Source organism: Egretta garzetta, unplaced genomic scaffold (assembly GCF_000687185.1).
Source record: "Egretta garzetta isolate BGI_Z169 unplaced genomic scaffold, ASM68718v1 scaffold411, whole genome shotgun sequence".
NCBI lineage: Eukaryota > Metazoa > Chordata > Aves > Pelecaniformes > Ardeidae > Egretta > Egretta garzetta.
The window spans coordinates 792,285-813,137 of NW_009258541.1; the positions used below are offsets into that span (position 1 = coordinate 792,285).

Here is a 20,853-nt window from a genome sequence, read left to right on the forward strand (position 1 = left end):
CCCCCCGCCGTTTTTTTGTTTTTTTTTTTCCTTTTGCAGCTCTGGCCCCAAAACGCGCCGGGGAAGCGTAGCGCTTTGTGCGCCCGGGATGTGTGTGCACCCCCAGAAGGCCGCGTGTAGGACGTGTGGGTTGGGTATGTTGTGTGGGTTGTGTAGGATGTATGGATTGTGTAGGATGTGTCAGGCGGAGCGGCCCCGCTGTCCCTGGGGAGGGGGTCGGCGCCCGAAGGCAGCGCTGGGATTTGGGGGCGCGCACCCCGGCAGCGAGGAGGGGCGGATCCGAGTGAGAGCAGGGATCAGCTGTCCCTAGGGCAGAGACAGGCCAGGACAAACACTCGGTTGTGGCCGTGCGGGAATGACAGGCGCTTTCTGGGGCGGGCCACGCGGGGCACTGCACGGGCACCGACAGTTCGAGGGGGTAAGCGACGGCAACGAGGTCTCGATGCGGAAAAATAAAGGCGGCGTACGGGACCGTGCCAAGAGTTTCCCTCAGAACCGTGTGGTAAAACCAGCGATCGTGGTTGGAGCAGGCTGGGCCCCCGCTAAACAGAGGGGGCTGGTGTTGTCACGGGACACACGCTGCTCTGACGGTGCCCATTTGGAAGGGGTGTGCGGGTACCCTCAGCTCCCCGCCTCCTGTTTGCTTATGTTTTTCATGCATCTTTATCCCTTTTTCATCCTGCTCCCTCCGGGAGCACTTCCCTTGCTCCACATCTCTGCGCGGCTTCACGCAGCTTCTACTTCTGTGCTGTAATGACTCGCCTGAGGAATGTTTTGGTTTCATTCAAGAGACGAAACCTCCCTTACCCCCACCCCTCTCACCGCCTTCCTTTGCATCTGGGGTGCTGGCACCTGGCCCAGGACGTGCAGTAGTCAGTCCTTGCCCACTGGCAGGTTTTTCCTCTTGCCACCTTGCAGCCTTTTGGGGCGAGGAGCTGGTGCTTTATTCTGCCGAGAGAGGAGGTGCTTTGGCTTGCAGTTGCGTCAGCTTCCAGCTTTGGATCTCAGGGCTGAGGTCTGTAGAAAACACGCCTGGGTGCCGTCCCCTGCTTCTGCCTTCGCTGTGAAGAGCAAAAGCTGTCGCGTGGCTTCCATTTCCTTTCTTTTACACATTAGGAAGTTTGGGGCCCTGGAGGCTGCTTACCCTTAGTGCTGGTGGTTGACCCGGCCCGGCGCTCGGGTTGTAAGCCTGATGAGCAGGTGACCTTCAGCGCAAGGGCAGGCTGCACCCTGCGATGGGCAGCAGCGTTCAAAGGCAGGAAGAGTGTAAGGGGCAGGAACAGCGAGGGACATAAAAAAAAAAACCACATCGTGCAACTTTGAAATGCCCTTGCCAAAGCGCAGACTTAAACTCCCAATGTGAAAAGCTAGAGGGAAGTGAGCAAACCCAGGTGCCTTTATGGCACACTCTGAAGTAGGAAAAAAATCAGGCAAAAAGTCCGTTTTGTGTTTATCCCTTTCAAATCAGTTGTCCCCGTGCCAAGTTGTGCCCCATAAAGACAGCAGCTCTCGGGCTTCTCCTGCAAGGTATTTTTCTTGGCAAAAGGCAGGATGTAGCTATTGCTGGAATAAGCTGAAGCCTCTCAGACTTGTGGGCATAGGCAAGGAGCGCGATGGTGCAGGTGCTCTCCAGAACCCTTAAACTTTTTTGTCATAGCAGGGGGAATTTCTTAAGAAGGAAATTCATAAGCATGAGCTCCGCGTTGTCCCAGAGTCCTCCGATTTGAGCATTTCCAGGCTGCTTTGCATAGTCTGACAAACAGCTGCCCCGCAAGGGAGAAACCACTGTAGTTATTTTGAAGACACCTTGTTGGCACTCTGGTCTGCAGCTGTGCTACATTTCTGCTCCTCCTGACCCCCGTTGTGAGCTCTTTCACTCTCCATAAATTAGAAGCAATTTCTGTGCAGTCAAGGCTTAAATTACAGTTAAGCATGCGCTGTTCTGTTTTGCCAGCTCAGGCCCTGAAACACGCTGCCTGGGGCAGCGTTGAGGCTGCTTTGGAGCTGTAGAAGAGCAGGGTCCAGTTCTTCCTGGATCCATCAGGTTTCTCCTCTCTCTGGTTGCTCAGATACTGTGATTTCCTCAGCTGAAACATGATGTTGTGTAATGCTAACAAAAGCAAAAGCATGTGCGGCCCTCACTCCCTGGAACTGTGTACCACCACCTACAGAAGAGCTGTTTCCTTCCAGCCGGCAGCTCTCCCTCGGCTGAGAGGGAAGGACTCAAACAAACAGGCACGGACCCCAGGTACAGGAGTCCCCACTGTGGGTACAGAGCAGGGGAGAGTGCCCAGGCAGAGGCAACACCTTGTGTGTTAAAGCTTGGCTGAAATAGGGGTGAATCCCCGGACTGCTCTGCAGGAGCTTGTACGAGCATGGCGGGAGGAGGGAAGACAGGAGTCTTGGGAGGGAATTGGGGAGTCATGTGCAGCATGAAGGCAATACAGTTTTCTTCCTGTGGGTCGGTAAGGACAACAGTCTGTGGAAAAGGCTTTAAGAAAAGGCACTGAGACCTTCACCTAGTTTTACCTCAAAGCAGCATTCAGCTTGGATCCCGTCATGTCTTTCAGAAGTACCTGAGGCATCGTTGATGTTGGCAGGAGGAGCCAGGGCCGATGGCACGGAACACAAGGGAGAAGCAGAAATGACTGTGACAGTGTGGGGGTGAATCCAAAGCGCCGGTATCTGCTTGCAGCTGGCTAGATAGCAAAAGGCAGATCTAATTCCATCAGTGCCAAACATGTGGAGCTACTGTTGCCCCTCAGCCAGTTAATTGGGAGAGGAGAAATTATCCAAATGCAGCCAACTGTTTCCCCCCCCCCCCGCCCGGCGCTTGCAGTTGCGTCAGCTTTGGATCTCAGGGCTGAGGTCTGTAGAAAACACGCCTGGGTGCCGTCCCCTGCTTCTGCCTTCGCTGTGAAGAGCAAAAGCTGTCGCGTGGCTTCCATTTCCTTTCTTTTACACATTAGGAAGTTTGGGGCCCTGGAGGCTGCTTACCCTTAGTGCTGGTGGTTGACCCGGCCCGGCGCTCGGGTTGTAAGCCTGATGAGCAGGTGACCTTCAGCGCAAGGGCAGGCTGCACCCTGCGATGGGCAGCAGCGTTCAAAGGCAGGAAGAGTGTAAGGGGCAGGAACAGCGAGGGACATAAAAAAAAAAACCACATCGTGCAACTTTGAAATGCCCTTGCCAAAGCGCAGACTTAAACTCCCAATGTGAAAAGCTAGAGGGAAGTGAGCAAACCCAGGTGCCTTTATGGCACACTCTGAAGTAGGAAAAAAATCAGGCAAAAAGTCCGTTTTGTGTTTATCCCTTTCAAATCAGTTATCCCCGTGCCAAGTTGTGCCCCATAAAGACAGCAGCTCTCGGGCTTCTCCTGCAAGGTATTTTTCTTGGCAAAAGGCAGGATGTAGCTATTGCTGGAATAAGCTGAAGCCTCTCAGACTTGTGGGCATAGGCAAGGAGCGCGATGGTGCAGGTGCTCTCCAGAACCCTTAAACTTTTTTGTCATAGCAGGGGGAATTTCTTAAGAAGGAAATTCATAAGCATGAGCTCCGCGTTGTCCCAGAGTCCTCCGATTTGAGCATTTCCAGGCTGCTTTGCATAGTCTGACAAACAGCTGCCCCGCAAGGGAGAAACCACTGTAGTTATTTTGAAGACACCTTGTTGGCACTCTGGTCTGCAGCTGTGCTACATTTCTGCTCCTCCTGACCCCCGTTGTGAGCTCTTTCACTCTCCATAAATTAGAAGCAATTTCTGTGCAGTCAAGGCTTAAATTACAGTTAAGCATGCGCTGTTCTGTTTTGCCAGCTCAGGCCCTGAAACACGCTGCCTGGGGCAGCGTTGAGGCTGCTTTGGAGCTGTAGAAGAGCAGGGTCCAGTTCTTCCTGGATCCATCAGGTTTCTCCTCTCTCTGGTTGCTCAGATACTGTGATTTCCTCAGCTGAAACATGATGTTGTGTAATGCTAACAAAAGCAAAAGCATGTGCGGCCCTCACTCCCTGGAACTGTGTACCACCACCTACAGAAGAGCTGTTTCCTTCCAGCCGGCAGCTCTCCCTCGGCTGAGAGGGAAGGACTCAAACAAACAGGCACGGACCCCAGGTACAGGAGTCCCCACTGTGGGTACAGAGCAGGGGAGAGTGCCCAGGCAGAGGCAACACCTTGTGTGTTAAAGCTTGGCTGAAATAGGGGTGAATCCCCGGACTGCTCTGCAGGAGCTTGTACGAGCATGGCGGGAGGAGGGAAGACAGGAGTCTTGGGAGGGAATTGGGGAGTCATGTGCAGCATGAAGGCAATACAGTTTTCTTCCTGTGGGTCGGTAAGGACAACAGTCTGTGGAAAAGGCTTTAAGAAAAGGCACTGAGACCTTCACCTAGTTTTACCTCAAAGCAGCATTCAGCTTGGATCCCGTCATGTCTTTCAGAAGTACCTGAGGCATCGTTGATGTTGGCAGGAGGAGCCAGGGCCGATGGCACGGAACACAAGGGAGAAGCAGAAATGACTGTGACAGTGTGGGGGTGAATCCAAAGCGCCGGTATCTGCTTGCAGCTGGCTAGATAGCAAAAGGCAGATCTAATTCCATCAGTGCCAAACATGTGGAGCTACTGTTGCCCCTCAGCCAGTTAATTGGGAGAGGAGAAATTATCCAAATGCAGCCAACTGTTTCCCCCCCCCCCCTTCTGGCTTTCTTCAGTTTTGGCTGCAGATTTTCACCCATCATTGCATGTCTGTTTGTAAAGCAATCCGTGAAGACTCCAGTTCATCCTTTCTTGGGGCAGTTTTGCTAGATACACACACTACAGGACCAAGTAACGCCTAACAACAGTCTTGCATGTCCAAAAAAAGAACTTGTCCCAAGGTAAAAATGCAGCAGTGCTTACGTTTTCCCAGCAAGGAAAGTTCAGGCCCAAGTGTCAATTCCTCTAGGGACTGAAATCGATCATCGCTTCTGGATTTAGAACTAACCCGTGACTTAGCAGAAACACCACAGTTTCACAGTTTCTTGGTTTTTCCACATGTAGTAGCCGTTGAACTGCAGCTCTGCTCAGCCTCATGGTCTTACCTCCGCTCCATTGCCCTGCGTTGGCTGATTTCATGGGCTGCTTCTGGCTGCGTTCAAGTCTGCCCTTGCTCGGAAGAGTTGTGGAAGATGTGCTCCATTTCTCAGCCCGCAGTTCCGTCATCTTTTTGGTTGCTGTTTGGTGTTGTCAGTATTAGGCTGGAACAAGACCGACAGTAACGCAGATTCCCCTAGGAAGCTGTTGTATCATTTTGCTGTTACTTGGGAGGTCAGACCGGCTGCTCCTGTTAGTGCGTTAGTTGAAATGGTGCGTGCCGACATTTTGACCAGTGCCCTCATTTTGACCAGTGGCATAGTGGGAGAAAGTGTAGGGGTCGGTGGATGTCCCTGTGCCAAGGCCCTGGGTGTATGGAGGGGAACTATGACCCCATGGACTGCCTTCCAAATCTGTAGCCTCCTCCTTTTACGTATCTGTCAGAGAGTGGGAGTTTGGTTTCAAATGAATCCTTGAATTTGTTACAGTGCTTCTAAACCAGAGAACTTACATGGCAGGGGACGGGACTCCTGAGGCCTTTTTGAATGACAGGCTCTACAGAGCACAAGCTAAAAGTGATGACATCATTGCCTTGAATGGCTGTCCCTGCCCGGTATTCTGCAGGGTAGACAGGGTGGTGGTAATGCTGCTTTCTTCAACAAAGGCCTATGTTCAGAGGGGTACGTTTAGCTTAATAAAAAAAAAAAAAAAGAAATCGGAAGAAACAGACAAAAACCTTCCGTGAAACTCGGCTCTGCCTGCCTTTCCAAACAGCTGTAACTTACACTTTTGTTGTGGCTCATTCGTTTCCAGGTCCATCACCAGAGCCTACTACAGGAACTCGGTTGGCGGACTCCTCCTCTTTGACATTACAAACCGCAGGTCCTTCCAGAACGTCCACGAGTGGCTAGAGGAGACCAAGGTGCGCGTCCAGCCATACCAGATCGTCTTTGTTTTGGTAGGTCACAAGTGTGACCTTGACACACAGCGGCAAGTCACCAGGCACGAGGCTGAGAAACTGGCTGCTGCATATGGTATGAAGTACATTGAGACCTCAGCTCGGGATGCCATTAACGTGGAGAAGGCCTTCACTGATCTGACTCGAGATATATACGAGCTTGTTAAAAGGGGGGAAATTTCAATCCAGGAGGGATGGGAAGGGGTAAAGAGCGGGTTTGTCCCAAACGTAGTGCACTCTTCAGAAGAAGTGGTGAAATCAGATAGGCGATGCTTGTGCTGAGCTCTTCTAGTGAGGCGAGTGGTGATGAACTCTACTAACCAAACCTACTTTACTAAGTGAACTCGGTGTGACCGAAGGGAGAGCAACACTCGGGTTGTGAACAGCCTCCCATGTTGTTTTTGGACACCAGAACAGACCCCGGAGAGAAATGTTCTGTTCCAAATAACCTTTCAGAACTGGGGGCTACAAACGTAAAGGAGAGTGAGTGAGGGTGCACGTAGATGTTGTAAGGCGACAGGAAGCAGAAATGAGGGGCTGCACGAGACAGGAGAGCGCATACAGGGAGCTGAACGGGCTGGCACCTGCCAGGGTACTGTACATGTCCTCTTTTAAGTAAATCCATAGCTCCATGCTGGGTCTTGAAGCCACAGTATGGATACTTTAGTAGTATAACAAATGGGCAGACAGAGAGAAGGAAAGGGGACATGGTCGTTTGTGTCAGTTGTTTATTACCAGGAAGGTGTAAAGGCAGCACAGATACCATTTCCTCAGAAGGCCAACACCACAGGAAAAGTTTACTGACGTAGTGTGCACACGCCTGAATTTTTTCTTATGTTCTTGACCCTAGTTTGATAGCAAAGAATATTCTGTGGGATTTAAAGAGGAAAACAGTAGTTATTTGATTGGTAATTAAAATTTAAATTATCCCCCCCCCCCAGTAGTGCTTTTCTTGCTGTGCTGAACTGGGATTCTGTGGCAACTCCTGCTTCAGTAGTAATTATTCAATGCATTTTTACGCATTTACTGCCTAGGTGAGTACCTTGAAAATACCCAAAGTTCAGGGCTTTCTGATAGAATTAAGTGGTCAAGAGCATAAAGAGAGCCCCGTGTCCTCATGTTGTAGCTTAAGGCTGGGGTGCACCAACATTTCTGTCTTGCTAACAGCGCTGTGCTGACCTTTGGGTGTCTTACCAGCCAGGTCACGAGGTGAAATGGAAAGGGGGGGGCAGGGAAACGACAAAAAAACCCAACCCCAACAAAATAAAATTAAAAAAAAAAACTTGAAAAGGTTAACTCAGGTGCATCAGACATCCTAAACAGTGAGCTTTGCTTTTAAAGAAGTGAAAGAGCATGCGAAGCAGCAGCTTCCATCAGTACTTTCTGCTGTTAAAGTGTCATTTTCTTTCTTGGCATCTGGAAGAAGAGAAGTAGCACTGGGAAGGAGGCGCACACAGCAGACGTGGCTGAGCAGGTGGAAAGGAAAGCCGCAAGGCAAGCTCAAGAGTAAAATTTTCCTCCATGTTTTAATTTGACAAAAGAGGCTCTATCTCAGGTTGGTCATCACGGGATGGTTGCCGTGTTACAAAAGCTGTATGCAGGTGGATGTTTTCTGGGAATGCCGTTCACCACTTAAAAGCTTTGCTTCCGCTAAGTTTTAACTTAAGCTTTTGAAGTGCAGCAGGGTAGCTGTGCTCCAGTAGCAGACTAGGGAAGTTCAGCCTGTTAAAAGCAAACAAACAAAACTACAGTGACTTTTTTTTTTTTTTTAACTAACTCGAGTTTGCAAGCTTTATACACCAAACTGCCAATGGGCAGGAGGGCAGGATTAGGTAAAAACCACAGGAAGCATCTAGTGTTGGACTCTAGGCCTCTAAGTAAAGAAGAATAAAATACTTGTTACAGCTTTTTAAGCTACCCCATCTATAAAAGTGTGGGTTGTCTTGATTGCTGCTGAGTTCAGACTATTTCTCCCTTTGAACCTGTTCTCGCAGTTTGTACCACGTGGACAGGGCTGTATGAAGAAAAAAAAAAAACCAAACCACCAACCCAACCCTGTGGTTTCCATATGAAAGCGTTTAAAGAAGAGAAAAAAAAAAAGATAAAGCCAACAAACAAAACCCTGATGAGTACATTTTTATTTTCCATGTTCTAGGAACAATTTCAGTTCCTGGGCTCTGAGGGGGAGTGGCAGCGTTGCACCTGCTGGGAGGGCACTGGGAGCAAACTGGAGGAAGGGAGGGGTGGCAAGGGCCTGGCACCTTTCAGTAAGCGTCACTGCTAACGCCCGAGCCTGCCTGAACAGGCTGTGAATGTATCGACAGCCTTGTGCTAAAGCCCAGGGACTTGCAGGCAGGTTCAGTTGTGGTCGAGTGCCCTGAAGATTTTAAAAAAAAAAAAAAAAAAAAAATTCCCTTTACAAAATCTCTTTCTAGGTAAGCAAAGCTGGAGAAGATTGATGCAGAGCGCGCCACGGGAGCTTGGCTGCCATGGGCTCTCACGGGCCGACGCCAGTGGAGAGCGCAAGGTTTGCTCGGATCAGGTCTGTTTGTTAGTTGTATTTTCACAAGGGCAAGGACAAACAAGATGGAAAGGGTCAGGTTCTTCATTCGCTGAGTGGGAAGTCGCCAAGCAACCGCTTTGGTCTTTCAGGGTTGAGCTGTTCACGAGGTGTGCCTTGGGTTGCCTGGCTGAGGGTAGCAGAGCTGGAGTGGTACGTTAGCGGCAGTTAGAAGTTGGATCAAACAGCGGCTTAGCAATAGCAAAATTCCATAATTCTCTGTGCAGGAACCTGGCCAGCAGGGGAAAGATCGCGACAACCGATATTTTATCTACTGAGTTTTGGCCATTCCCCTCTACTGCTCCCAGAGAGAAAGTCCAGCGAGCCTAAACCAGTAAGTGCATTCAGGCCTCCAGAGTAAATCTTCAATTTAAAACTCCAAGAGTCGTAATGCTAAAGAGGAAGAGTACAGAAGAAAATGTACGCAGTCTTAACTACTTAGAGGTAATAAATGGTTATATTAAATGATAGAGAAATCATTATATACATCTTTTTCTAATTCCTTGCATTTTCTAGACAGCTTATTAAACTATAGGAACTGTAGATTCATCTGTACAAAATTTGGAATGTTTTTTCTAAGATGAAGAACTTATAGGATATGCTAAGAATTCTTTTCTAACAACTGGTTTTAATGCTTTGACTTCTAACACAAGAGGGATTTAGAGAAATCAGCAGGTGGTACCTTTCACAGGATAAAGGTCAGGAGCTCTTTTACTCTAGGACAAAAATGAAAAAAAAAAAAAGAAAATAACTTTCTGTGGTCGCTACCACATGTTAAAAACAATCTGCATGTTAGATTGCAATTGCTCAGAATCTCCCAAATAAAAGCATACTATACACGTTCCTCGCTTTCTGTTATGCACTGTAACGAAATGTGAAAATAACGCTGTATTTAGCTGTCTGTACGTGACTGAAAATATGCTTGTATTTAGCAAAATGGTTACTATGTGATAATGTGAAATTTAAAACTTGTAAAGAAACTTTGATGGTGGGTTTTTTTTTTTTTTCTTTCTTCCCCCTCCCTGTTCATTACCAGTCAGCGCTCTACCTGTCCCACTTCTGTACCGCAGCCGTCGCTGAAAGCCTGGCATGGACGGGTGCGCTTTGCGCCGATGGCTGCTCTGCGGTTTCCTCTGCAGGCCCACTGCAGAGAGCTTCAGCGCCAGCCACCTTGCTGAGAAAAAGCAATGCAACTAGAGAAACACTGACCCTTCTAGAACAGGACAAAAAACCTCCCCAACAACCCCAAAAACCCCCCTGCACCCTGCAGCAGGAGCCAAAACCAGCCTTTGCGCACACACCTCCCCGAGGCCTTGCTCAGCAGCAGTCCTGCCTGCTGCTGCAAACTGCCCTTCTCACCTTACTCAAAATAACAAAGACTTAAGAGCAAAGGCCAGCACAACACCAGCCAAGGGTCAGTCCTAGGGAAGCTTGAGTTCTGGTCTGTGAGTTTTGTTTTGGGTTTTTTATTTACTTCATATCAAACAAATAATAATAATAAAAAAACCACCACCACAGCACCGAAAACAAGAGTTAACGACAGCACAGCCGTTTTCCATCCCCACTGCCCAAGCAAGTAAGTCCAGCCCGAACGCTGTCACCCCCAACGCCCAGCATTAGGTCACTGGCAGTTGCACAGAGCACTGGTTTTGCTGGTGCAGAAATGCTTAACTCGCTGTTTCATTGTGCACAACAAAGGCAGGCAGTTGCTGCCTTAGGACAGGCCAGAGGGAGGGGGGAGCACGCGTTAGCCTGTTGGGATCTCATTAATCCAAACAGAAGAGAAAATTGCAGGAGAAATCAGGACGTAGTTGTAGCTGCCTTTGCTGTCATTGCTGATGCTCTTAAAGGGAGAGACGCAGCCTGAGCAGCCCCACATCCAGCCCGGCGCAGCAGCGGGCAGACAGATACCTGTTCGTCAGATTATGTTGGATCTAAACATTTCTCTGCTCCAGCCAAGGACAGCGGAACAAGCAGCATCGCCCCGCAGGAAAGGCACGGAGGAGCCAAGCCCAGGCGCCTGGGAACGCTGTAAGGGTTTACCTGTCTTAGGCCCGCTCCTGCGGCTCTTGCTCTTTCACAGCCACAGTGCTGTCACATCAGTTGCTTGTATTCACAGTCAGACGTGCTGACTCACGCTCCCCGTTCCATTCCAGCCAGCATTCAGCAGCCAGGCTGTTCAGGTCTGCTGCTTCAGCTGAATTTTTTCACACCCTCCCCGCCCCCAATTAAGGGAGGGAAGCCTTGCAGAAGATCACACATCAGATTCGTGACTTTCTCACACAAAGAAAGATGCACAAAAACAGGTGTTTGCCACAACTGTTTAGTTTTACTATTTTAATATCATGAAATAAAAGTACAAAAAATTTACAGGTATATTGTTTCTTACATGAAGATTGAACAGTTAACATTTGCATTTATTTTGCAGCGAAACCTGTATTCTCAGTCACAGAATGTGAATATTAGCCACTGACATCACCACTGAGCATTTCATTTTAGAAAGAAACTGCAGAGGTAAAAGGCAACAATCTTGCAAGGCTTCGTAAGAACCAAAAAAATATTCCAAGGTTAACACCAGAAGTCATGCTTCAGTGAACCATCCCTAGCTGATACAGGTTTCACCACCTGGAGGCTGAGAGTGTTAAGACATTGGAACTGGAGGTCTTGTCTAAGGGATGGCAAACGGGGAGGGGGGGGGTGTCCTTGTTTACAGCTAATCAGCGTTTTGGTGTCCTTCGTCAGCGCCTTTGCAGACACGAGCAGTGTGCGCACATGTATGAAAGGGGACGGGGTGAGATCACCTGCAGTCCTGGCACAGCTTGTGCTGTTCATCTACATTTCACTCTTCTCTGAAGACAAGTCACAAACTGTTGTACGTAAAGTGCTGCGAGGTCGGTAACAGGCAGTTAACTAACCAATAAATATTAAAAACAAGTTTATCCAAAGTGGATATCCAGGAATGCTTGCAGATGGATGCTGCCAATTAACTGACTGAAACAAAATCCAAGACTTCACTGTAGTTTTTCTGTTTCCTAAAACATGACGGCTGCACGTCTTCCCAGCCCAAGTCCACTTTAACTTCATCAGCTGTACACAGAGGTGAAAAAAGTAAACCCCTGCCTGCATGGCCTTAACCTGCTAACACGTCAGACTCCATTTCATACATGCCTCTCAACTTTTCAGACAAGCTTTTGGGGAGAAATTTATTTATGACAGATTGGTCTGATCAAAATACTGTGTCCTTTGCTGGACTGTGCGGTGCCTTTTCAAATAATTTATTTCATGAAGCATGCATGAAACCAAATTTTGAGTTTACAAATAAATAGAATGGTGCTCACCATTAGTTTTTATATATTTTACCATTTACTGAAATGCTTAAAGTAACTCAGTCCCTTAAGAATGAACTTGGGGGTGTTTAAATAAAAAATATTTGGAAATTGAAACCACATTCAAAATTGGCAAAACTATGCTTTGTTTTTGGAAGGGTCTTGCTTGTTTCTTCTCTTTACATCCCAATTATAAACTCTAGCCATATCTGAGGGCGGGGAATTAAGGAAATAGCTCATGCATTCAGAAAAGAAAAAAAATGAAAGGAAATGAAAGGAAAAGTGAGAAGCAGGTTATACAGTTGGCCACATTTCACTTAACTTAAGAGTCACTGCAGAAACCATTTGATGGAAGAGCTGACTTGGTGCAAAACCTTAACACACAGCAATACCAGTAGCTGTTAATAACTGTGGCATTTGTACCATTTGCTTAAAAACCTCCGGAAAGATATTACAGAGAAACACACTTGCAGTGTTACTTACAGCTGCTCTTTTCTGATTTCAGTCAACCTGCCCACATCAGCTGCATTTGCCCATTTCAGGCCTCCAACAATTTCCTGCAGCACTAACACAGTTTAAGTATCAACTTCAAAAAACACATAGTTGCGCCTTCATTTACTAAATCTAATGCTTCAGTTGGCAGCTACCCTCATCATTAATAGAGTTTTTAAGTAGAAAGTATTAAAAAAAAAAAAACAACCCACGCAACCCTGGAGGTGGTTCATGATGGTATTAAGAAATAAAAAAAAAAAAAAAAAAAATAGTTAAAAATCAGTCGCTTTGCTTTGAAACGGCCTCCTGGCCATCAATCCTCAGCACCAATCCAGCTTCCAGTTGACTTCCAGTCTAGGTGAGCAACCACCACAACAGGTTTCACGGGGACCCAATCACAAATACAAGCTTTGCTACAGCCAGCACGCCAACCCTCAGCTGGGCGCTGGAAACACAAGTACCCCGTTTCACTGCTAGAAAAGGTGAAGTTCCTAGAGCACAACAGCATTTTCAGGGCAGCCAGGTTAAGATAAAAGCACGTCAGGAAATTGGCAGTTACCTGTATGTTCGCTTTCACATACACCTCTTTCCTGCAAATAATAAAAAAAAAGGATACTGACTTCTGTAGTGGTGAACTGATCTCTGAGAAAATCCAGGTCTTCCTCTAGAAGATCCAGGTTTCTTGTGGCTGTTGACAAATTCTTCTCTAACAGAGCCTGAGCTTCATCAATATCATATTCAAGCATCACATTGGCCTAAAAAAAGAAAGGTGGATAAAAGCCTTTACTCTTGCATTGTAAGGAATAAGCCACACCAGGTTCATCTCAGGCTTTTGCTTCTAACTTATCACATTAACAAAAGGCTGTCCCGACAGGCCAGACAAGAAGATTCGGGACAAGCAATGCCAGAATCCACTTGAGGCCTCCACCTCTTCAGCAACCGAGTAATAAATCCCTCTAATGACTTAAAAAAAGTTCTCTTCCTATAGCTAAGCAACAAGGGATTTCTCTCCCTGTGGATTGTTTGGCCTTTCAGGTATCAGTATTTATCTTCCCCGTATTTGAAAAATGAGACTTCACGTTTCTCAGCAGCACCTTTCACCTGTCACACAGCTCGAGAAACAATTTTTCTTGCATTCAAGATTAACCTTAGGATCTCTGCGTGGAACGCTGACCAACAGCCTAATGCCATTGGTCACTACCAAGAAGTATTACACGTATTTAAAGATACAACATGTATACAAGTCCTACCCTATACCGTGGTGGTTTTTAATCCACAAATCTTTGTTTCAGTAAGAAGCTACCATGTGAAGAGATAAAAGAGCAGTATGGGGTGAGGATGCACCAGTGAAGCTTTCTCCCATTCCAGACCGTGCACTGAGCAGAGCCAGGTACCGCTAACTAGACATGATCCCAGGGAGTGCTACAGAGCTGCACGAGCAAGAGAAGCCAGACTTCTTTTAAAACACCCCGCAAGACAGTTTCCCCAATAACAGTAACACACAGAGCCCAGCGTGCAGACTGTAAGCAGCAAGGAGGGCAAAGGCAGAAGACCAAGAACACCTAAATATAATAAATTGCTTGTGGCATTTCATTATAGCTTTTCTGTATGAACCATCAATAGGAAGAACTTTCTCCGATACTCTGTTACACAATAAACCTGGGATGCTCCATTAAAGCCAATGTTTGTGGATTCTGAAGACAGTCTCCTAAAAGCAACAAGTATCAGACAAATCTTCTCTTTTTATGACAGAAAAGAAGCGGCAGAGGCTGGGACTAACTGCCCAATCAGTCCAGATGCTGCACGTGTCGACAATGTTTCTGCCTTAACCAAGTGGTTTTGTTTTGCAGCCAACACAGGGATTTGGGAACATCTGGGATTTAGAAGTCTCAAAATAAATATTAGGAGGTTATCTCCACATATAAGGAAGTCTCTGAATACAAAATATCCCAACCTGATATCGCTTAAGTGCTTGGAAATCTGTGTTTTGAGCTCTGATCCCACCAGTCTTTAGCACAAATTCCACTCTAAATGCTGGCAGGTACCTGCAAGTAACAGAAATCCCATCCTTCCCTAAAAAAGTGCATGAAAGGGAAAGCAAGATGCTAAATACAAGTAACATAGGGAGGATGGGAAGCTACTTGCCAAATTAAGTTACTTTGCTGGGCACACTCCCATCCCAGGCAATGCTGGGTGGTAATTTGAACCACAAAGTGACAGAAAGATAGGAAAACATTTGTGAATATGCTTTTTGGGAAGAACAATCCAGCAAAATGACAATCCTCTGAAGTCTTACTGTGCAGGCACCAAATGAAATTGAACACGAAACCTTCGCTAACACGTTGAAATTGTCTTGTTCGGGTTGTCCTGCTGAGAGGACACGGCCCCACTACGCACACGTGAACAGAATTACGCCCACGGCCACTAGATGTACACATGAGACAGCAACAAGCACTGTCTTTGATAAGCCTTTTTTAAGTTATTTAAACAGTTTCAGAGAAAATTCCATTTTACTTACCCCCAACCACAAACAAACTTTATCTGTAGGAGGAACTGAAGCTTTGCAGTAGAGATTATCTGCCAATAAAAATCTTGTTTCCATTGGATGTGTGGAATCCTTAAGACAAATGATAAAACTTAAAATTGCTATTTTCACTGGAAACTTATGTCAAAGGCATAAAACTTACAGTAAAGAGCACACTTTTCTGCTGTTTGCCACTGATACACTATTAACTTTGGTGGAACTCTACATAATTTCACTTCACCGTTAAAGTTAGAGCTCCGAAAATAAAGCATTTTAAAGAGATATATTTAAAAACAATATAGAAATCTCTATAAAGAATAGAGATGAAGTCTACGCTTAGCTGCAATCCACACACCATTAAAGTGAACTTTGCATTACAAACATTAACTTTTTTTGAACTAGCTTTCAAAGGGTACTACATACCTTTAAAAACAATTCTGTTATTTATAAAGGCATATTAAGTGTGCTCTCCAAAACATTTCTTGCAATGTGTTCTGTTAGGGTGGAAAGGTAGTTAGCTTTTCTCATACTCATTAGATATTCAAAATAGTTTACCTTTTTCTTCTGCATGTGTTTTAAAATTTCTAATGTCTGTTTAATTTCAGGAATCTGACTTTTTAGCCTGTGAATTAACAACAGTCATAATTTATTATTTTACAGAGACACAAAGTTTCCTAAACAAGTGATCAGTTTTATTACACAATCCAACCTCCATTTTAAAACTCAAAACTCTTAACAGCTTTCCAGGCTTACAAACGCAGGTTTGAAAGGTACGGCACGTAAAGGCACCTCAGCTACAGCTTCACCTGCCTCTCCTCGCACCGAGACTCGATGGTTTTCTGAAGCAGAGCAATAGATGCAGCTTTCAAACCGTGACAAACACGTATTAACAGTAACAGATACCTGTTTGCTAAAATGGTGTATTTTTGAATATTTCTGATCTCCCCGGAGGAGAGGGAAACCTCAGCAGAAATGTAGAGAAAAAACGCTGTATGTAAAACAAAACAAGTGTGTTTCTCCCGAGGTTCTCAAACTATTCTAACAGTTTAGCGCTACAAGAATTGGCGCTGTTAGAACAGAAGCTCTCTCCAAAGTCCAGGGCATCCTCCCCCTCCTCGACAGCCCTTGCAGCGGCCCAGCAGAGCCGCTGGGATCCCCCCTGTCCCTCTGGGCCGCCCTCCTCTGCGACCCGCAGGCTCAGACAGCAGTGACTGCCAAAGCAGGCCTCCAGGTGGAAATTATGAGGGCTATCTGTCCATGAAAGAAGTTTAATCTAAATAAAAACATTACCTGAAGCTTTGATTTTAGCTTTTAAAAAAATTGCTTCTTGCCTAGCTTCAGATCAAGACTGAAGCTACTGAAGAGAGATGAGATCACAGAACCAGCAGTTAAAGGCCTGATACAGTAGTCGTTCGACAAAAACGTATTCTTATTTACACTAGGCTGACAAAATTAAGAGACTATGGCAGTACTTTTCGGCCTTAAGGGCTAAGGACCAATTCAGCAATACTGTAAATTCTTTTGCATGTAATTCTCAGGAAAAGGAAAGAAAAAAAGCTGGGCTTTCCTGAAAGTACTGCAAATATTAGCTCTCCTAACACCAACTTTTTACTTTTTGGGATATTTTAAAAACTAGACTTATTTATTAAAAAAAAAAAAAAACAAAAAACAAAAAACCAAAAAAAGCTGTGCTAAACATTTCCCAATTCTGCAAAAATTATTACTTACCTCCTTTTCTTTTGAGCAAGATTAAGTTCCAAAAATTTATACTTCTGATACTGCTCATCCAACTTCTTAAGAACTACATCTGCTGTCTCATTTCCAGGCTGTTTCATAAAAGAATCTACATCTTCCTTTAAGGGGAGAAAGAAACCCTCAATGTTAGAAGAGTTTTACAGAAATCCTAGATACAGTCATGCTACCATCCTACTGCAGCTAAGTCTGGAGGAGTTCTTGTATGTAAATAAACTTCTTTTTTTCTGAAGTACAAAATCATTTTGTTTCCTTTCTTAGTTAATCACCTTTACACTTCCCCCTCCCGCCTTTTTTTCGCAGGGAACTACAGAATAGGTGCAAGGATTATTTCATAATTGTATTTGCTGGTACCTTGTTAGTGGCGCTTTCAATCCTGGCCGATGTCAAATGACACCTAACAGGGCTGGATATCCTCAGTCTAAACTTCGGTTTCCTATCTGTGAAGCAGGGATAATGCTTCTCTGTGGCTAATCAGATTACGAACTATTTAGGATAAGACCGATGAAGGAAAAGAATCACGGCCTGATCAGGCACGTTGTGCCAGAGAAAGAGGCAAAGGGGGGAAAACTGTACCTGCTCAGGCAGGCTTTATGGTAGTTTGTCTTCAAAAGCTCCTTCTACAGTCAGAAGGAAGCCATGGAAACCTCTGGAAAACAATTCCAGCCAGTCCAACCGTCAGCTGGAAAGGTAGCCAGGGGAGACAGGCCTGGGCAGGCAGGGATGCTGACCTCTGCAAGTGCCTCCTTCAGATGCCCAAGAAACAGTTCCCCTGCCCACGGGCAATGTTCTCAACCTCACAAAAGGCATGTTGGGCCAGAGATCAACCATGCGTTTCTGACCTTGACAACATCGACCTATGTATAAGTCAAGATGACCATGCTCATCCACTGCAGTATTTCTGTCCTTGTTTGTCTATATAGCTCTGTAAAATCCACTGGAAGACTATCATAAGCCTCTTCAGCTTCTCCTTTTTAACTAGGGGTTTCCATTCCAGCAGTTTCACACCGTAAAAAGACTATAATACATTAATAAAGTAATATCAGGCATATAGCTGGTTCCCCTCATTATGACTCTGAAGCTCTCTTGGCTAAAGAAACTTACTATGAAATTACTGAACCTGGTAAGAAGTCACCCACCTTCCTTATCATTAAGGGAATTTGCAGAAGAAATATGAACTCCCCAGCATACTCCAGCATGCAGCATGATCTAGGTGGTACAACAGAACTCAAGAGACCACGTTGCACACTAACTGCCCAAGGAACGCCTTAAGCTACCTCACCAACAAGAGAACGAGAAGCATCCCTGCCTCCTGACGAAGCCTGTAGAAAACCTTTAACCAAAAAACCCAAGGATTAGATTCAGGCAAGTGGTGTTAGAAGTGAGGCCTCAGGATGTTCTGAAATGAAACTCCCTCTTGTGGAAGCTATTCTGCTCATGTAAATCACCCAAGACAGAAAGAAAAAGCAGGTGGGCAACAGCTCAGCCCACACACTGCCCAGCACCCCTCCGCTGCCTCAGCTAAGGTCTGTTTGTACAGACAGACAAGACGGAACCCAAGTCCTCCTGAAGTGAAGATGCTGAGAAGTGAAGCCAGGCCCCAGTCCAAGGTGGGCTCAGATTTACCACCCAGGTTTTCCAACTGCAACTCCCAAGTCCCGCTGGCTGGGCTTTTGGCCCATCTTACCCAACTGCAAGGCCGAGACACAGTCAATTCTTTGAGCTTGATCAGAACAGCTTTGTAGCAGAGCTGGGTGTCACGTTAGGATCCCTGCTCCCTGGTGTGTCACGCAGCATCTCTACAGCAGAATTACCTTACAGGTTCTGCAAGGACCTGCCAAAACTCATCCCTACTTTTTTAGGAAGAAAATGCACTGGCAAAATACCATAAGGTAACACAGTCTTGGCAAACTTCAAGCCAAGCCACATGAATGCTCTGTAGAAGCCCTGAAACAGAGCAGGACAGCACATTCCCATGCAGCCTTATGTTTATCTTTTGAGTGATGAGCCAAATAGAGAGCTGCAGGTACTCGCTCTGCTTCTGTGGAGACCTATCATCACCTATGGGCATACACACAGAACATGACAAGAGACACACGTCTTCAGATTTGCATCCCCTATCCTCCCCCTCACAAGCACGCTAAGGAAGGCAGAATAAAGAAGGTATTTTATTTGGAAGCATCTGGACAACAGCTCAAAAGAAAACAGAGTTGAAAGTTCTACTTGGAATGTCTTTTAAACTGCAAAGAAATCTTGAATTAGTGCTTAATGTCACTTGAAATCCAGAGAGGCAAAAGAATCCACGGATCAATGCCTAAGAAAAGGTATCTGCCATAAACTGTTTGAAGAGCCTTTACTGGATCAAGACACTTAAAACATCTCTGAAGACAAGATTCACAGTGCCCATTAGCACGTGGTGGGGGGAATGTCAAGCAAGCAATCAGGAAGTCTTTACCATCATGATAATACACAATGGTTTTGAAGCAGAAACCTATTTTCTGAAGAAAAAAACTGTAATAAAAAACAGCCTCGAGACATTTTCACTTTGTGGAGCAGAATACCATTAAAAACTTCTTAGCATATGCTAAAATAATTGAATAAAAAAAGTCTATCTTAACATCTATGTCCAAGTACTCTAAGATCATCATCGAGGATCTCTTCTGCAGAGATATCTGTATTCGATTGGAGCACCTCTCAAAACTGAGAATTAGGAAACTTTCAATTTTTGATCCAAAGATCAGGTTATGAAGAACTGATGGGAAGCGCAGAACTAAGCCACAACCCCCAGAACTCGCCCAGGTTGCATGGTACAGCATGTGAGACACTTCAGACACAAATATCAAAAGGGAACAACGTGGAACCAAACACGAATCGCATCAGCAGCTACCAGCATGAAAATAAGGGATGTGACAGGCACCCTCAAAGCATTCGCTGAGGCTGGTTATCTCCTGTCCCCTGCCAGGGAGGCCACCTCCACGGCAGAGTCAGCACTGACCACAGGTTCTCCTCTGCCACGACGATCAAGGTCTCATAGGGCAGCTGAAGCCACGGCCCCTTCCTTTCCCTTGCATCTATGTTAGTCTCCCATAAGGGGGTGGAAGGAAGTTAGCCACAAGCAGCAATGGTTTCATATCCCTGTAAGATTTGCCAAATGCCAATAATTGTTAAAGACCCTTAAAGAAAAAGTAGGATCTGGATGCACTGAAAGCAAACGCACCGTACGTGTTTGTTCTGGACCCATGCTCTAGCAAGACACATAGGTAATACAAGCGCTACACCTAGAAATACCAAAATGCAAGTCAAATCTATGAGAGCAGTCATACCTGAGCAGGCCAAACAGCTCTGCTAAAGATATCAAGAGAGATCTGAGAAATAGAGGTCTTCAAAGACCAAGAAAATCTCAATAATAAAGCCACACAATAAACGAAGCACTCAGGGCAGACATCCGATGTTTCAAGATGACACGAAGGCAGCCAGGTATGGCCAGTCTGATCAATACTTATTGATCAAACAAAAAGTAGCAATCGACACAGCACACCAAGAGCTAGCTTATAGCAGAAAGCTAACAGCAGATAATTTTGACATTATGTCACTGCATAAGTCGATCGATTCTTCTTTTCAAGCAGTCAACAGAACTACTAAATGCTTCGTAAATCACTTTTTAAAGTCAGATAAACAAGTTCTGCCTGTATTCCAAAAGACGTGCATTCGTTGGAATGCTCAGGAAACCTAGCTGGACAGCGCGGTGGCTTCTGAAGCATGATTCTGCCCAACAATCAAGAGCTAGATTAGGAGAAGATGCAGGGAAAGGCGCTAGGAGTGCGGCACGGCGTTATCCGAGAGGAAACAGAAGCGGCAAAGTTGTGCTCTATGCAAGAGGAACCACCGTGAGGAACCGCGGCCTCGTACGTGTGGCAGGAGGGTTCATTCATAACACGTTCTGCGCTGGCATGCGAGCTGGCCAGCGAACGTGATAACGCTTGAAACGGGGGTTTAAACTGGCTGTGAAGCGTTTTAGTAACGCGACGACAGAATGGAAATAAAGCGACTCACCCCGTGAAAGTCCTCAGGACTAAGGCGCCCCCCGCCCCCCGCGGCACAGGGCCCCGCCCGGTTTGGAGGGAAGAGAAGCGCTCCGGTACGGGGCTGTCTCAGGCCGAGACCGCAGGGCGGCCACGGGTAGGGTA

The 20,853-nt window shown here is 46.1% G+C and overlaps 2 protein-coding genes across 3 annotated transcripts; one reads left to right on the forward strand and one right to left on the reverse strand.

Moving 5' to 3' along the window:
* Nucleotides 1-355: 355 nt before the first annotated feature.
* On the forward strand, nucleotides 356-9,524 carry LOC104133171 (ras-related protein Rab-39B). The gene is made up of 4 exons (XM_035902341.1): nucleotides 356-502; nucleotides 1,469-1,527; nucleotides 5,868-7,567; nucleotides 8,448-9,524. The coding sequence occupies exons 1-3, from the start codon at nucleotides 356-358 to the stop codon at nucleotides 6,292-6,294; spliced, it is 633 nt and encodes a 210-aa protein (XP_035758234.1). The 3' UTR covers nucleotides 6,295-7,567; nucleotides 8,448-9,524.
* Nucleotides 9,525-10,285: 761 nt separating this feature from the next.
* Nucleotides 10,286-20,832, reverse strand: VBP1 (VHL binding protein 1). Of its 2 annotated transcripts, none has more exons than XM_035902055.1 (6): nucleotides 20,720-20,832; nucleotides 16,643-16,767; nucleotides 15,470-15,536; nucleotides 14,909-15,007; nucleotides 13,007-13,145; nucleotides 10,286-12,107 (listed from the first exon to the last, which is right to left on the reverse strand). In XM_035902055.1, the coding sequence occupies exons 2-6, from the start codon at nucleotides 16,747-16,749 to the stop codon at nucleotides 12,037-12,039; spliced, it is 483 nt and encodes a 160-aa protein (XP_035757948.1). In that variant the 5' UTR covers nucleotides 16,750-16,767; nucleotides 20,720-20,832; the 3' UTR covers nucleotides 10,286-12,036. The 2 variants fall into 2 exon arrangements, with proteins under 2 accessions (XP_035757948.1, XP_009645017.2); XM_009646722.2 differs by having other exon boundaries at nucleotides 17,021-20,800.
* Nucleotides 20,833-20,853: the final 21 nt, after the last annotated feature.

Excerpts from the sequence above, each read along its gene's own strand:
- LOC104133171 (XM_035902341.1), top strand. The coding sequence starts at position 356 with ATGACAGGCGCTTTCTGGGGCGGGCCACGCGGGGCACTGCACGGGCAC. Across the intron at positions 503-1,468 it reads GTTTCCCTCAGAACCGTGTG|TTGTCCCCGTGCCAAGTTGT; the intron begins GTAAAACCAGCG and ends CTTTCAAATCAG. Across the intron at positions 1,528-5,867 it reads TCTCGGGCTTCTCCTGCAAG|GTCCATCACCAGAGCCTACT; the intron begins GTATTTTTCTTG and ends ATTCGTTTCCAG.
- VBP1 (XM_035902055.1), bottom strand. The coding sequence starts at position 16,749 with ATGAAACAGCCTGGAAATGAGACAGCAGATGTAGTTCTTAAGAAGTTG. Across the intron at positions 15,537-16,642 it reads CTTGCTCAAAAGAAAAGGAG|GCTAAAAAGTCAGATTCCTG; the intron begins GTAAGTAATAAT and ends GTTAATTCACAG. Across the intron at positions 13,146-14,908 it reads AAGTTTGTTTGTGGTTGGGG|GCCAATGTGATGCTTGAATA; the intron begins GTAAGTAAAATG and ends TTCTTTTTTTAG.